At 42.9% G+C, this 15,400-nt stretch overlaps 1 protein-coding gene across 1 annotated transcript in view; it reads right to left on the bottom strand.

Annotated features, from left to right (window-relative positions):
- Positions 1 to 2,109: 2,109 nt before the first annotated feature.
- The window catches only part of prkar1b (protein kinase, cAMP-dependent, regulatory, type I, beta), a gene marked incomplete at its 3' end in the record, with an annotated part of 56,541 nt that continues 43,250 nt past the window's right edge, over positions 2,110 to 15,400 (bottom strand). Inside the window, exons 7-10 of the mRNA XM_079232524.1 lie at positions 12,060 to 12,120; positions 9,519 to 9,640; positions 3,029 to 3,110; positions 2,110 to 2,282 (exon numbers count right to left, since the gene is read on the bottom strand). Coding sequence (XP_079088650.1) covers positions 2,110 to 2,282; positions 3,029 to 3,110; positions 9,519 to 9,640; positions 12,060 to 12,120 — 438 coding nt within the window. The remainder of the gene's footprint in view (positions 2,283 to 3,028; positions 3,111 to 9,518; positions 9,641 to 12,059; positions 12,121 to 15,400) is intronic.

Raw genomic sequence — 15,400 nt, 5'->3', positions numbered from 1 at the left:
CGAAGGTCGTCAGATTGACAGAGGAGAAAACGTTCATTCCTGTTAGTCAGCAGTGTTAAAATGTTATCGTAGTCTGAAAATAATTGACACCAGACAGTAAGCATGTCCATGAGAGAGACAGAGAAGTCATGCACGACATGCTTGGGGATGAATCACGTTTTGATAAGTTAGTCATGGTTAACTGCCATGAGTGGACACATGTTTTCATGCTGGAAATCCCACCCCAAATCCTTAAAGATGGAGGCGAAATACTTGTTTCACTGAGCTTGCGTGTTTGTGTGTGTATTGTAAAAGCGATGAAGTGCATGTGTGTGTATGTGAGAGGAGGAGGGACTAAACACAATGTTGGCAAGTTGGGGGCACATTCCTTAGTTGATTTAGTGGGCATTAAGATGAAGAGGAATGTGTCAAAGCTGTAGAGGCTTTCGTCCACTGTAGTGTTAACTGGCTGGGAGGAACTCTATCCGCTCAGACTGATGGATGACTGACACTTGGCTTAATGTAAGAAGGATGGAGAGACAGAGAAGAGGGAGGACGGGAGGGAGAAGAGGTACCTGCAGGATAAAAATGTGAAAAGTGAGATTGAAGAGGACAGTTTGCACTTTGGAGAAAGACAAGGGAGATTAATAGCAACATAATGTTTACGGGAGATTGATCGGATGTGGGCATGAGATGAGATAAAGGGAAAAAGAGAGAACAAAGTCCAGTCAGGAGAGGAGGAGAGGATGCCAGAAGTTGGGATAAAAATGTAAAAGAGTCACATTCACACAGAAAAACAGAGGGACTGATCAAGAGAAAATAATGACTAAATAAAGAGGATTTTAGAAGCTTATCTTTATTTGCTCAAGATGGTTTGATAGTTGTAAGAACGACATACAGAGAGAGAGAGAGAGAGAGAGAGAGAGAGAGATAAAGAGAGAGAGTATAGAAAGATTATTTTCAGGTCCCATTTTATACAACATCAGTCGCTGGGTCAGTTGTGCAAGTTTGACAAAATACAGTAGATCAAAGGAAAGCAACACAAGTATATATTTTACTTCTGTCTTATATATTCATAACATGTCTTAAAAACAGCTAAATCAAACATCTGTATTGACCCAACGTTACAAACTCTAAAAGTGGTGCAAAAGCTTTCATTGAGCAATAGAAGAAAATCAAAAGCGTCAAGAAAGACGTGTGTGTGTGTGTGTGTGTGTGTGTGTGTGTGTGTGTGTTGAAGATTAAAATTGTCCTGAGACAGTGTAAGCATAGACAGTATGAGTGTGTTTCAGACTCTGCCTGTGTGTATGCGGATGGGACAGATAACGTGACTGCTCCTTTGGTTTCCCACAACTCACAGATCAGACTGAACCACTTCCGGAATTAATGGGACACAGATTTTTCTTGAGAAAAAGAAAACTTGTTAGTTAATTTGGCTGACACAATATTAAAATCTGAACTCAACATCCTTTAACAAACCTTTAACAAACCCCCAACTGAGAGTAGCAGTAAAAGCACACTGAACAAGCATTGAAAATGAAACGGCTAAGTATTTACTTTCCTTCCAACCTGTACAGCTACATTTTAAGGGAACAGGGATCTGTTTAGTGCGGGTCGGATTTGACCTAAAAATGGCACCACACACACCCAGAAGTGAAAAAAAGGCAAACAACAGCCAGCGCAAAAAAGAAACGTGTGCTCACTTCCTCCTGCTGTACATAAACATGACTTTACATCCTTCTTGTTTCCTGAATTCATCCGTACCTTTCATAAATTCATGAAAGTGCGTTCTTCGTCAATCTACAGAAGCATGCATCACATACAGTTGCCACACTATATATGACTCACTTACACTATTTAATGAGTTTAAACCCGTCCTCACTCGGATTTTTACACTCCTGCATGTTGGTTTCGACATAAAGCTACGTGACAGCACAGGTCAAGTGCACAAGATCGGAAAGAAATAAGAATAGCGCAAAATGGAAAAAAGGCAGTAAATGAGTGCCCTGTAGTTGTGGATGTAAAACCCATGTCCTTCACCCCGCATCCCCACCTATTCCCACCCACGGACCCAAACTCTGATGCTGATGCTGCCCACCCCTGCTGGTGCGGCCCACGGGGGCCGACATGTCACACGGTAAGGGAGATGAAGCTGTTGTATCTCTGGATGTTCCTCTTGAGGATCTCTGAGCACGGCCCCAGCACACGCTCAAAGCGGGGCCGGTCCAGCTTCACACACTTGAGAGGGCCGCGGGCGACTACAGTGGCCGCCCTGGGACGGTTCAACAGCAGGGCGATTTCACCTGGAGGAAGGAGGAGACGTGGCAATCAATTGTTTTGTCAGACTGACAATAAACAACAAGAAGAGCTCGTGAAGAAATAATATCTGACAAAGGAACATTAAATATAGAGCGAAATCATTTATGCAAAAAAAGTGAATACCAAGCATTTTTACTCATATTCTGATCTCTGACATTGAACAATCGTTGGAAATGTCATATATTTGGAATAACACAATTTATTGTTTCGAGCTGAAATTAAATGGCAATCGATTAGTCAAAAAACTGTCATTCCAATCATTTCTCATTTCAAAGCAAAATACCAAAGAATGGCCTTTTCTAGCTTCATCAATATTAATATTTGCTTTGCATGATTGTAACACAATTTGAGGATGACATTTGGGGCTTTGGGATCTTCTGATGGGCATTTTTCATAATTTCCATTGTCATATAGACCAATTCATTAACCCTTCATCAAGACAAATATCCTCAGATGAACTCATAATGATGATGACTGAAACATATTATTACAGCAGAATTCCACATTTACTATTGTCATATCACTCACAGTGTCTTCTAGAATCCCGTTGATTCAACCTCTTTAGTTACAAACAATTGACCTCGTAGAGATGCTATTTTTGTGTTTCTACTTGCACAAATTATATTTGTAATGCTAAATACCATTTATAATATAAACCAGGTGATGTTTTGATGCATATGTGCTGCCAAAGTGGGAATGGAAAGGGCTTCATCGGCCCAGAGCCACTCACCAAAGTAGTCGGAGGGTCCCAGGCGCCCGACCTCCACGTACTCCTCGTTGTCAGACCTGCGCTGCAGAACAGAGGCTATTCCCTGGAGACACAGAAGAAAAGGAGAGTTGGAGGAAAAGAATGGAAAGAGACAAGAGAAAGAATAAGAAAAAGAGGGAGAGAAATAAAAGGAGGAGGGGATGTTGGAGAAGTGGGGAGAGATGGAGGAAAGGGGGGATGGGGGGGAGAGAAAGAAAAAGGAGGAGTCATTTAGCGAGGGGCTGAAAATCGTCAGGAGGATTAAGCCGAGGAGAAATTCCTTTGCTTCATTAGAACACAGGTGCACAGGATTTAGCCCGCTTTCCTTTGGGACGGACACCTGTTCTGTGGGACGCGTATGAGCAGAAACACAAGACGCCACATACTCAGATGTTCCAATGGGCTGATTGGTTCTGCTTTACTTCCTCCAGAGTGTCATACATACAAACATCTCAACTCATAAGAGGCTGAACTGACTCCTCAGTGTCTCCATCACTTCATCTAATTTACTGCTATAAGACTTCACAATAAGTCACCTCTGGCCAGATCCTCCGTAAATGAATCAACATCAATAGCCCTTGCACCACTTTTGTTGTTTGTTACTCACTGTACATACTTATATACACTACATATACTTTGCATTTTTGCACTTTCTTTATTATTATTATTTTATTTCACAAATTAATACACTCTGCTGTTTTGTTGTATATATTGAGTTTTGTTATTGAGCATCTTTCATTCCTGTTATTTTTGTCTTGCTACTGTGACAAACACATTTCCCCATTGAGGATGAATAAAGATAAATATCTATCTATCCCCTTCATCAGCATTCACCCACACAATGAAAACAACTGTATTGTCCAAGAGTAAGGGCGCTCCATCATAATGTCCCTAAAACACTAAAACAAGCTCATGTCCAAACCAATAGCACGTCGCTAACCCTATTCTGCATTTGCAAACATAAAGCCAGGCAACTACACCAAGGAACGCACACGCAGACGGAGTCAGAGAGAAACACAAACTTGCACGCAAATGCACATAACTAACATACAGTGAGAAAACCAGCAGCTGATGTCTGCTGGACACACTGACCACCAACCTCGACACGCACATTACCACCGGCCGCTGGTTGCTGTTGTGTGAGTGAGTCATCTAAAAAGTATAACACAGGAAATTTGATTTCCGTTCACTCTGCCCAACAGATGATACTAGTTCATGCTGTCATATCTTGCAGCTGCTGACACACTTTGTGTGTGTGTGTGTGTGTGTGTGTGTGTGTGTGTGTGTGTGTGTGTGTGTGTGTGTGTGTGTGTCTGTGTCTGTGTGTCTGTGTGTGTGAATGAGGACATGTTTGAATATTTATCTATGAGTCTGGTGTTTGGAGTTGTACTTGATGCCCTTTATGAACACATTAACACTTGTCTCAAGGCGTTGGCTCTGCATATGTGTGGTCAGCGGTAGAATATGTGTTTTTAATGTAGATGTCTCGACAATTGTACTCAAGTTCAGCTGCAAATTCGTAGCAGGTAGGAAATCAGCAGGGGAATTTCCCAGCTTGTCTTGGGCCGCGTCGTAAAACAGACTTGACCGCTCCAGCCCTCTCTCCCTGTCTCTAATCCCTCTCTGCTCCTTCTGCTGACCAGGCTAATAATGCTAAATATGAATATAATGAGCTTTAATGAGAACCCCCAAAACTGCCAGCTCTTTACTGCAGCAACACAAAAGTGAGACTGTATTTCAGAGAAAGGAATTTGTGTGTGATTTAGTGAGTTTGTGCTTGAAATGAACTATGGAGAAATGGGGGATACTGTTTAAGTTAGTGGGGCATAGTGTGTGTAAGAGATGAAATTAGCTATCGGGTGAGAAAGAGGGTAGTAACAATGTAGCCGTGCATGGCTGAAGGTGATGTTAAGTCTCTACAAAAGATTATATGATTTTCATATTGATGTGGATAAGTCATGAAAGTGTCATTGTTATCATACTTCTTCTGTAAGGCTTGTTAAAAACAACTACAAAGAAACTTTCATTTTGTTTTGACTCTGGAGGCCCCTGTGGACAAAGGTGCTAGTGTTCTGCCTTGTGTCGCACAGATCTTGATCTGGCTAGCTGAGTGACAGCAACATATTTTTAATAAAAAAATGTTTTTAACTTATACCACTTTGTCTGCACCATCGGCCATCTCACGCGTAAACACTGCAGCAACCACTTTTATTGAACTTCATTACAGCCATCAAATAAGCGGTTTTAGTGAAAAGTGGTATGAAACAGAGAGTGAGATGTGAATGGGGAAAGTATGAGGGGGGTGGGGGCATCGAAGCTCCTGTGTTTACAACCGGTTGATTCCTCTCCTTTCCATTCATGTCCAAACAAAGAAAGTGAGACAGTGCAGCACCATCAAGTACAGTAGTTCTTTCGTAAACAGGCCTCTCCTGGTGTGGTCCAGATAACCATCATGCACTGTACCACCCCAGGGGCAGCACTCTGCTCCGCAGATATTTCTTTTATAAACATCGGAGATCCTCCCCGACACGGCGCCCAAATTGGGTGCGAAAGACTGGAAACAAAAAAAGGAAGACAAACAGAAAGTATGAATGAATGAAGTCACAGAGAAATAGAGTACGGAGAAAAGGAAATGGTATGAGTGTGAGCCAGCTTTCAGATCGGGAGTAATACATGATCACTACTACGTGGTATTGCTGGTCAGATAACACTCGCAAGCCTGAACCAAAACACACGTTCACACCTCGTATGCATTCATAAACATACACACCACACGCAGAGCGTAGCGAGCCGGCTCGTGGTGACATGTCAAAAGGTAGCGACCTGCACGGAGGAAGTATTAACCATTGGATCAACAACAGAGAGAGAGAGAGAGAAAGAGAGAGAGAGAGAGAGAGAGAGAGAGAGATGGAGGGAGAAAAGTGATATCCTGAGTAGTCTGTTCACGAGGCCACCCAGCATCAGCAGTGTCTGCACCTTCTCACTCAAACCTCAACACACACACACACACACACACACACACACACACACTTGCACGTCTTCTTTTCAAAGAGAAAAATGAATCCGAAAATGGTTTCACATTTGCTCTTGTGAATGTATGCTTGCACTCAAAAGTGTCTTCATTCATTAAGTGCATCAATCTTCGGTCTGTAAAAGCAGTGTTGAAATACATTAGCTAGATTGGACACATAGGTTACAGTAACAGCTGAGATGTTTTAGATTACCCACAGAGGGTTTCTCGGCTGTGTGGCCCACAGGGACCCTTTGGATCCCCTCAGTGTGATTACTTTTGTGTGGGGATCAAATATGAGATAGCACATTGAGTTCCTATTCAGATTGACGGTGGCAGGAGATGAGAGCAGAGAGGACATCACAGGGATGAACAGCCTGATTGTTATCCAGAAGTCATCTTGAGTCATATAACTTTGACTTAAGTCATGGGTCTGATTGACTTCACTTGACTTGGCAACATGTCAACCTGCCACCACATTAACGTAAAGAGAAGTCTGACTCTCGCAAAGTCTCCCTCTTTCCGTATACACCATTTTAGTTGGCCCTTGTGAGAGCATGGAAGAAAGGGTGCTAGGCTTGAGTTTATGAGCATGAGGAAGAGTGCATGTTGGGTGAGGAGGAGCAGACGCCCTGAAAAAGACAAGGGAGGAAATGTATGGGAGATGAAGATGAGTCTTCACGGTCCTGGAGTTCTGTAAAGACTTGTTTGTATAGTTTGAGCACAAAAATGTAAACATTTGACTTTTCATTAGGGCCCCATTCCTCGCAACTGGCAAAAGAAGTGACGTCTCTGTACCTCCTCTTTGTTAATCCTGCCCATCAGCAGCATATCATTATCGTTTGTGGGCTTTGTCTTGGGCTGATGCTACAAAACTGCAGAAACAACAAAAGAATGAGGGCGTTCTGACTTTAATCAATAGACATAAAGGTGTGCATGAGGAAAAAAAGAAGAGAGGATGGCGAGTGAGGAAAGTTGCCACAAGACCGACAAAATCCTTCTCTCCCGCCTTGCACGTGGTCCTTTACGAATCCAACCCTCTCTCCCTATATGTCCCTTCCTGCCCTGTTTGACTCATCCTTTCTCTCCCCCCCTCTCTCTCTCTCCCTTTTCTCGCTCCCGGGAGGCTGGGGCTCCTGACCCCGTGTGAAAGTCAGCAACACACATTCCGCCACAGTCCACCGTGCTCTGGGAAAGTCAAGGCTCGAGAGATGGAGAGAGACGTAGAGAAAGCAAAGCGGGGTGGGTCTGAGAGTGAGAGCTTAGAGGGAAATGGAAGATAGACAGGGGAGCAGGAAAAGGGATTAAAGAAAGAGACAAGACTACTGTTGGATGAGGCTCAGTGTGCTGTGACACACTTGCATACTGGACCGAGCTGGCGGCCTACTAGGACTCCATGCCTGTTTCTCCTCCTTCCCCTCTTCCTGCTCCTTCTCTCCATCCTATAATCCCCCAGATTCCTCTGCATATTCCGTCCTTCTCTCTGAGATGTACAAGTCTCAGTTTGATTATGCATTGCTACGGTAAAAGCTATATTTGTGTCCTGAACCTCCAATTGGGTTCATTTTCTGCATCGTCAAACTGGCTTTTAAAAGATTTCTGCAGCTTCAGGAGCCTTCAATTGGAGGCTTTGAACTTGACCAACACTGGTAATGTGAGTTGATCACAAGAAATATGCAGTGCAGTCTATAAATGTTTGGACCGGGACACATTTCTTGCTGTTTTGTACTTGAGCATATTATATTTGATATAAATCAATGGTTTATGAGAGCAAACTTTCAGTTTTAGAGAGTTTTGAAACAAGAAATAAAACATTCTTCGTATATATTAAAAATAACACACTTTCTCAATTCAATACACTTGTACTTTTGCTGCTACAGCCTTACAAGTTAGGCCAATGTGCAAGTGCCTTAAACTTACAATTCTCTCTACCGGCCTACATGGGGCGACTCTTCTGGTTGTAAAAATGAGTTTAATTGTATGAATGTCTATGAGAAAAAAACTCTACTTCTCACCTGATTTGTTACTTCAGTAAACATTGTAAACATGAGTTTATGGTCTCAATCTCTAATTTCAAGTCTTAGTTTTAGGAATAAAATAGGCCATAAAGCAGGGTATACTATAGGGTGGGCTACCTTGTGATTGACAGGTTGCTGCTGCTACCAGAGCCGTATTCGGTGTCTTTAAAATACTCCTCCAAAGTCGAAATAGGGTCACTTCCACTCACTGGTTGCTACTGGTATGTTATACTTTGTTTTCGCATTTCACCATAAAGGCCCCCTGTGGCCACAATGGATACTTGGTCATTATTGCAATCAATGTCTTTGAGCAAACACATTTTTCCTTCCTCTTCGAGGGTTGTGTTGCAGGTGTCATCCGGTTTTTGCTGGTTTCAGGGGCTTTTTGCAAACCCGTTGCCTTTTTTTAACCTTGAGTCTGGATTTCAGCTGGTAAAACAGAGGTTGGATTTACTGGTGTTAATGTATAAAAAGGGCCTCAAGTGCTACACAATTAACCCAACATGACCACCATCATAACTCTAGAGCTGAAGGTCAGAACTTTACCTTAATAATAACTGTTGCATTTCAAATGTAATGTGTTGGATAAGTGCCAGAAAACATAAATATATCACTTTTCAAATACGTACAGACTGCAATATAACTTTGAAGAGAAGCATAACTAGAGGCATAACTATGAGAATGAAAGGATAGATGAAAGAAGTTTGGAGAGGAGGAGCGTTGTGCTGGAGGGGATAAGAAGTGATACATCACTCAGCACCTTTGATAAAACTCTCCTGTTGTAGCGCACCTCACCACTCTCATGCACTGTACCCAATGCACGGCTCGCTGAATATTATTGGATATCAGATTGACAGAGCAACTGACTGAGGGACTAACTTTCACGTAAGAAGAATGAGATATGGGAGTAGGAGGCAAGGACAAGCAGATTGGGCCCCAACCCTTCTAGACAGGGTCCTCTTGACTTGTCCCTGGTGAAAGCTGTGTAAGTATGGAGTTAATCAAAAGTGGGTTAGGATGACAGGCAGGGGACCCTTCACGAAGCTGTGCCAGGGGCCCCAGCTCCACAAAGCCTGCAGTGTGAGGGGTGGGCGTTCTTCACACAGGGCCGGGGCAAGGGAACACCACCAGGTAGTCTGCGGGTGGCTATGAACTGGGATCAGTTCCAGCCTCAGCAAAGAGCCCACCAACGTCTCTGCATAACTGCATGTACATCAACCCGGGTGCCCACCTGATGACACACACACGGTCTCGGGGCCCCGTTTGTCAACACTCACAGCTTGCAGGAAATGTGACAGTAAGAGAAAGTTCCCACACATCCTATCTTACTAGTACTACTACTACATCTTCTAATAGACTTGTCAACACAGTAACACAGCACAAACACACACACACACACACACACACACACACACACACACACACACACACACACAGATCTTACCTCTGTAATAATGAAGAAGTCATCCCCAGGTTCTCCTTGCACCACTATCTTCTCTCCATCCTCAAACTGAACTGGCTCCAGAGCATCAGCCACAGTCAGACGTTCCCACTTATCCAAAGACTCTGTGAATAACAGAACAATTAGTTATTTACCCGAATGAATGCAACAGCAGATGCACAGATGCTCGATGTGTTTGTGTGTGTTCCACGGTCTGAGAGGATGTCTCTTGCTCAAGTCCAGTAAGCTGTTGGGAACGATAACTCCTACCTTGGGCTAATCCAGTCATTCATCAGGGACCATTATGTCGCAGAACCCCCTGCCTCCTCCCTCCTTTCATGGAGCCTCCTGGAGCAAAAACACCTCCACACTAACTCCTTAATCTGTACCTCAGCTCTACTGATTCTGGGCTGTGGTGACAGAGAGCTGTCCTCTGTCTGACCATAAAATAACAGAAAGATCTAAAAAGTCTTCATCTTCTTTGGTGAGAAAGATAAGAGCATCTGCTTGGGGCACAGGATGTAGCATAAACTGTAATTAGATACATAAATCAAGTGCAGTGCAGATCAATGTGAGAGTAATGTTTATTCAGTGGCTGGAATACATCTTCAGTGTTGGGATCTTCTAATGCTGCTGTATTCAAACTGAATATGTCCCCTCTGGTATTGTAAAATGTGATTCAGTGACACTTCAGGGATGGGACTAGAAACATAATTGCAACCTAATTGGGTTTGTAATAATAAAGTTAAGATTCAATACATTTGAATAGAATTACATATATTATTAAAACAAATTAGATTCAATAAGTGACAAGTGGAATAGAAATGATTTCCTTTCTTGGCTCTAGTCAATTCTAAAATGTCCTTGATTGTATAAGAAATGACCATTTATGAAGTCTTGTGATAGAAAACATGTCTATATCTTTTGTAATTTTGGTGGATCTTGAGAGCCGGCAGACGGTTGCCTTTCCGACTGTCCGACCACAGTGACGTGGTAGAGCCGGGGTATTTCTAGAAGCTGTTGGTATTCACACAGAAATCGAAAACACAGATGGTCACACATCTTCACTGGGAAAAATGTTCCAACCAGAGGAGTTTTGAGCAACATTGAACTATTGATATTTATATAAAGAGGACCCACTAATAACTAAACACCTCCATATAGAAGATTCATAAGAATGTAGTCTATCCATCAATCACGTGGAATGTGACTTATCTGCAGTGAAAACACTCCTCATCTTTAGTTTTGTCTAGATGAAAGGATGATTCAGTGTTTTGATTTGACTAAGACGTGAGTTTGAGGTGTAAAACTACAGCTAAATCTCTTTGTTTGAGACTATTGTCTCCTGATGTGCTCAGTAACTGATCCCAGTGTGTATCTATTTGTGTGTGTAAATGCTCTTAGGATTAACTTGGGTGAAGTCTGATCGGACAGAGGTGTCCAGTGTCCCCTCCGGTGGGGCCGTGGTGTCTGCCGGCCCCCAGATGGATGTCCCCTGTCTGGCTGCAAGCTAAAGGCAGCAGGTCCTATAGTAGTGATCCTTAACAGCTCGGCATGTAACGTGATACACCAATGTGCTGACTAAAGAACCTACATTTCACGCTTCGCGGAGCCTGCACCCACTTGGATCACCTCGCTACCCACATACAGAGTATGCACTCGGGGAGTAGGCCATTGGGAAGAGAGACAAAGAACGTGTTGTTTTTGCCCCCTCCTTCACTCCTCGACATCAAGGGCTTGTACCCAATTTCGTGGCTATCTCAAAAATCAAAGACAAACTAAAACACTGACGCCTCCTACCCCTCCTCCAATTCAAAGAGGTGGAGCGGAGAAGCGGAGCGACAGAAAGAGGAATGAAGAGAGGAAAAGCACTTGGAAGAGGGGAGGCGGGCGTTTGAATACAGGCCTCGACAAGGCTGTCGAAAAGGGAGACGCAGAAGAAAGGAGGTGAATGAAAAGAGAGTGGATCTCACAGAGACGTTCTCCTAAGACCTGAATTGAGTGTATGTGTTTACTCAGCCAGTTAATAACTCTGTACAGGGGGCATGGCCTTACTCTATACACCACACACACACGATCAAGTGGAAAGGGATGAGATGTCAGTTCCAATTGCAACTCTTTTGGAGAGTCTGAATGAATCTCATTCGCCATTCCTCTGACGGCCTGTGCAGGCCGGTGTTAACCAAATTCCAGTGGGAGAGGAGAGGCTCGTCTTAACTCCCTCCTCTTTAATTGTCCACGCAGTGACACGGCAGAGAGTGACTGGCTTTAGTATGAGCGAGAAGATTAGGACTGTACCCAGCTCCTACTCAGCTGTGGGCCCTGTGTGACAACCTGCGCCTGTGTTTATGTGGGCTAATCTACAGTATATGTTGAACTCTGCAGATTTAATTGCCTGCACTCTGGACTCTCTGACCTGGAGTTTAAAATGAACGTGAAACGCGGCATACACTACACTACTGTTGTAAACGCAGAAATTAACAGAAAAACACAAACTGAAATATTTATTACGTGATATGATTTTGTGCGTATTCACAGACTTACCTAGGATGGACACCTTGCTGAGGAATTCTTCATACATCTTCCTCTTCCTCAGTGTGCTTCCCTGTGAGATAAAAAAGAGGAGAGACATTCACCATCAGCCACGCTCTCTGAATGTGTCTGGTATAGTGTTCCACAATTGTTGTAAACTTTATAATTGTGATTATTCTGCAAAATATTGTGATCATTATGTCTTGGTTTCAAGACAATAAATGATATAGGTTCTAATCTAAACAAATATGTACTACTTGAAAAAGTTTGTTGTCAGATAATTAAAGTTGAGCAGCATTAATTGTCAGAAAATGATCCTTTATTTTTTCAACTGAAACAATGTTTTCAAACTGATATTGAAAAGATATTTTTCAAGGAGAGATTACTATTTCTAGACATTATATTTACACATAATCTGTGTAAGATTTCTCTCTTTCTGCCTTTTTCACTTGAAATGTCAGCATTTATTTTGCACACATGGATGCTCACTTCACTGCAATAGAAGCACTTCATATTATGGCTGTGACAAGTAGCATTATACACGGGTTGCGATTCAATATATCGTGATACATTGCGATGCCGTAAGCAAGGCAATATATTGTGATTTCCTTTTAAAATCACAATACATAATACTGCGATATTCAAGTGTATCAGTATTTTCTTACACCACAAGTTACCTTTAAGGCTATAACCTAAAAACTCAACAAATATCAGAAACATAAAAAAATTAAAGCTATTTCACTAATAGTGTGGACGCAGTTCCTGGGGTCACACTTATGGAAGTGTGTATGACTTGTGTGGTGATGTTCATTGGATGTGTGTGTGTGTCTGTGTGTGTGGCCCACCCCACCTATAAGGCTTGGGGACTTTCCCCTCTCTGCCTCTGCCATGAACATCAGGTGCTTCCTGACAAGTCTAGACCCAGAGGACCCCTTCCCTGACTGCATTTCTCCTTTTTTCCCTCTTTTATTGCGCAGAACCACTCAGAGAGAGAGCGGGAACACAAAGAGAAACAGAGAGAGTGAGGAGAGACGATCTTGTCCGCCCTGCGTCTGCCTCTGCATATGGAAATGATATATTGAGGCTTGGGGTGTCTTTAGTGCATAAGTGCCCGAGTCCCGCTGCTGACTCTAATTTCATATAATTTCACATTTTGTCTTAAAAGGGGAGAAAATGCTCACAAGTGATCCAACGTCAAGCTCAGAATCGTAAACAACTTGATTAAAGGAATTCTAGCCTGCATCGCCCCCCTCCTGGATAAATGATGTGTGTGTGTGTGTGTGTGTGTGTGTGTGTGTGTGTGTGTGTGTGTGTGTGTGTGTGTGTGTGTGTGTGTGTGTGTGTGTGTGTGTGTTTGTGTGTGCGGAGCGTGCAGTCTGTTTAAAGTTCTGCCACTTATGTTTCGTTGCTGTCTCTGCAGAGACGAAACTTCATGCTCATTAAGCAAACAAATACAAACACTCACACATGACACAATCTCCCTCGCACCCACAAACACATGCACCCTCCTCAAATATGTTGAGTTGGTCTCCTGATTTCATAGCTTCCCCTTAGAGCTCCTCAGACGGGCTTGCTGAGCTTAAAGGCTTACCATGCGAACATAACATTACATTACACAGCAGGTCTGATTTATGCGACTAGCGTAGGGAGGGCTGGGTGGGCCAACACAGTCGTTGACCGGTCAAATTTCTCATTTCTGATCATAATTTATTTTGTCGCTGCACATCATTTTCCTCTTTGCATTCTTTTTATCCGTCTGTATCTTTTTTGTCTACTTGGGAGGGCCCGAGCATATGTTTCATGTGCAAAACTCCCCTACTCCTGTTGGCCATAATGCGTTTGCTCCTTAAAGATGAAGCAGCCTCTGTCTGCTTGCCATCTTTGAGGTGGAATCATCAAAGAGTTGAGGCATGGAGCGAAGCCAGTCTAAACCAACCGTACCTCACGCCCCATCACCTTCATCTCTGTCCAATGAGAAACACATCTCCCACCGCCCACAGCTCTCCTCATTTCTTGGTATAATTTCTCCTTGTCTCCTTTTGTCTTGTGTTCTGTTTGTTGACAGTGATCTGTCAGTCTGTTAATTACTTTGTCTGTAGCTGTGCGTGTTTAAAGACTACCATGACACAACAATGTGGGTATTGTATGACTGGCAGCAACACAATAGAGAGTGTGTTAATCAAAGGGAATGGTGTTACATTGTTTACTAAATGCACTCCGGGATAAGGAGGAGAGGAGGAGGTGTAGGGTAAGCTGGTTTTAAAAAAGGCCACTCGAGATTACTGACATGTTCATATTGTTATCTGAAACTACGGTCCAGGGTAAAATCATCGACAGGTGACATGTAAGGGCACATGCAAACATGTCCACGCTCTATAGGGCTGGAATTAACTATAATTTCCCTTATCAATTGATCTCAATAAACTGATCAAGTGATTAGTCTATGAAGTATCAAAGTATTGTAAAAATGTCCCTCAAAGGTTCTGAGATGAGGTTCTTTAAATGTCTTTGTTTATCCAACTGACAGTCATAACTTTTAAGCTGGAACCAGAGAATATTTGCAATTTTTGCTGGATGAAATAGAAAAGATTAATTCATTATCAGTTGTAGACAATACAACAGACTTAGCCCAAGATAAATTGGCATAATGGTTAGTGAACTTCTCTGAGGTTGACAAAACTTAAAATGTAGCTGATAATGAAGGAACGTCTAAACAAAATGTTCTGTGACCAGCAAAAGTTAGAGGGATATAGTTGCCTGAGATGATACAATTAATCAGACTTAATGAATCTACTTGATCTAACTGACTGACGTATCTGCTTCTCTAAATGCACCAATGTAAAACCGTTCAGACAAGTTCTTAGTTCCACGAGGAAGTCCAGCAGAGAAACAGATGTGCAGACGGTGAAACTGACGGTAGCTGCAGCACACCTCCCTGAGCTCCTGACTAACTAGCTGCAGGCATAAGCACGCCGCATCATTTTACTGGGAAACAAACACACACACATACTTAGACACACAGAGAATGCTCATTGTTAGCCTAAGACGTTGCCAGAATACCACACTCTATAAAAACAGCTTTACAAATCATTGACAGCAATAATTAACTACAGGTTCACATAATTGAATTCTGCTTCCCCCCGTCTCCCCTCCTGCTGCTGCTGGAAGGAACGAAGGAATTACAGAAAGAAAGAGAACGAGAGAGTCCTCGCGAAGAAAGGTTACCAGGGCAGACTGTGCCCTCAGTTAAACTATGTGCTTAAGAGGTGACATGAGTGCTCGGCGGGCCTGTGCCAACTTTACATTGAGCTGAAAGGTCCAAACACAGACCTTCTGCCATCTCTGCGGGTTCA

The sequence above is a fragment of the Taurulus bubalis genome (assembly GCF_910589615.1).
Source record: "Taurulus bubalis genome assembly, chromosome: 17".
In the NCBI taxonomy this organism is placed as follows: domain Eukaryota; kingdom Metazoa; phylum Chordata; class Actinopteri; order Perciformes; family Cottidae; genus Taurulus; species Taurulus bubalis.
The sequence above is the reverse complement of the archived record's forward strand: the minus strand, read 5'-3'. Positions and strand labels throughout refer to the sequence as shown.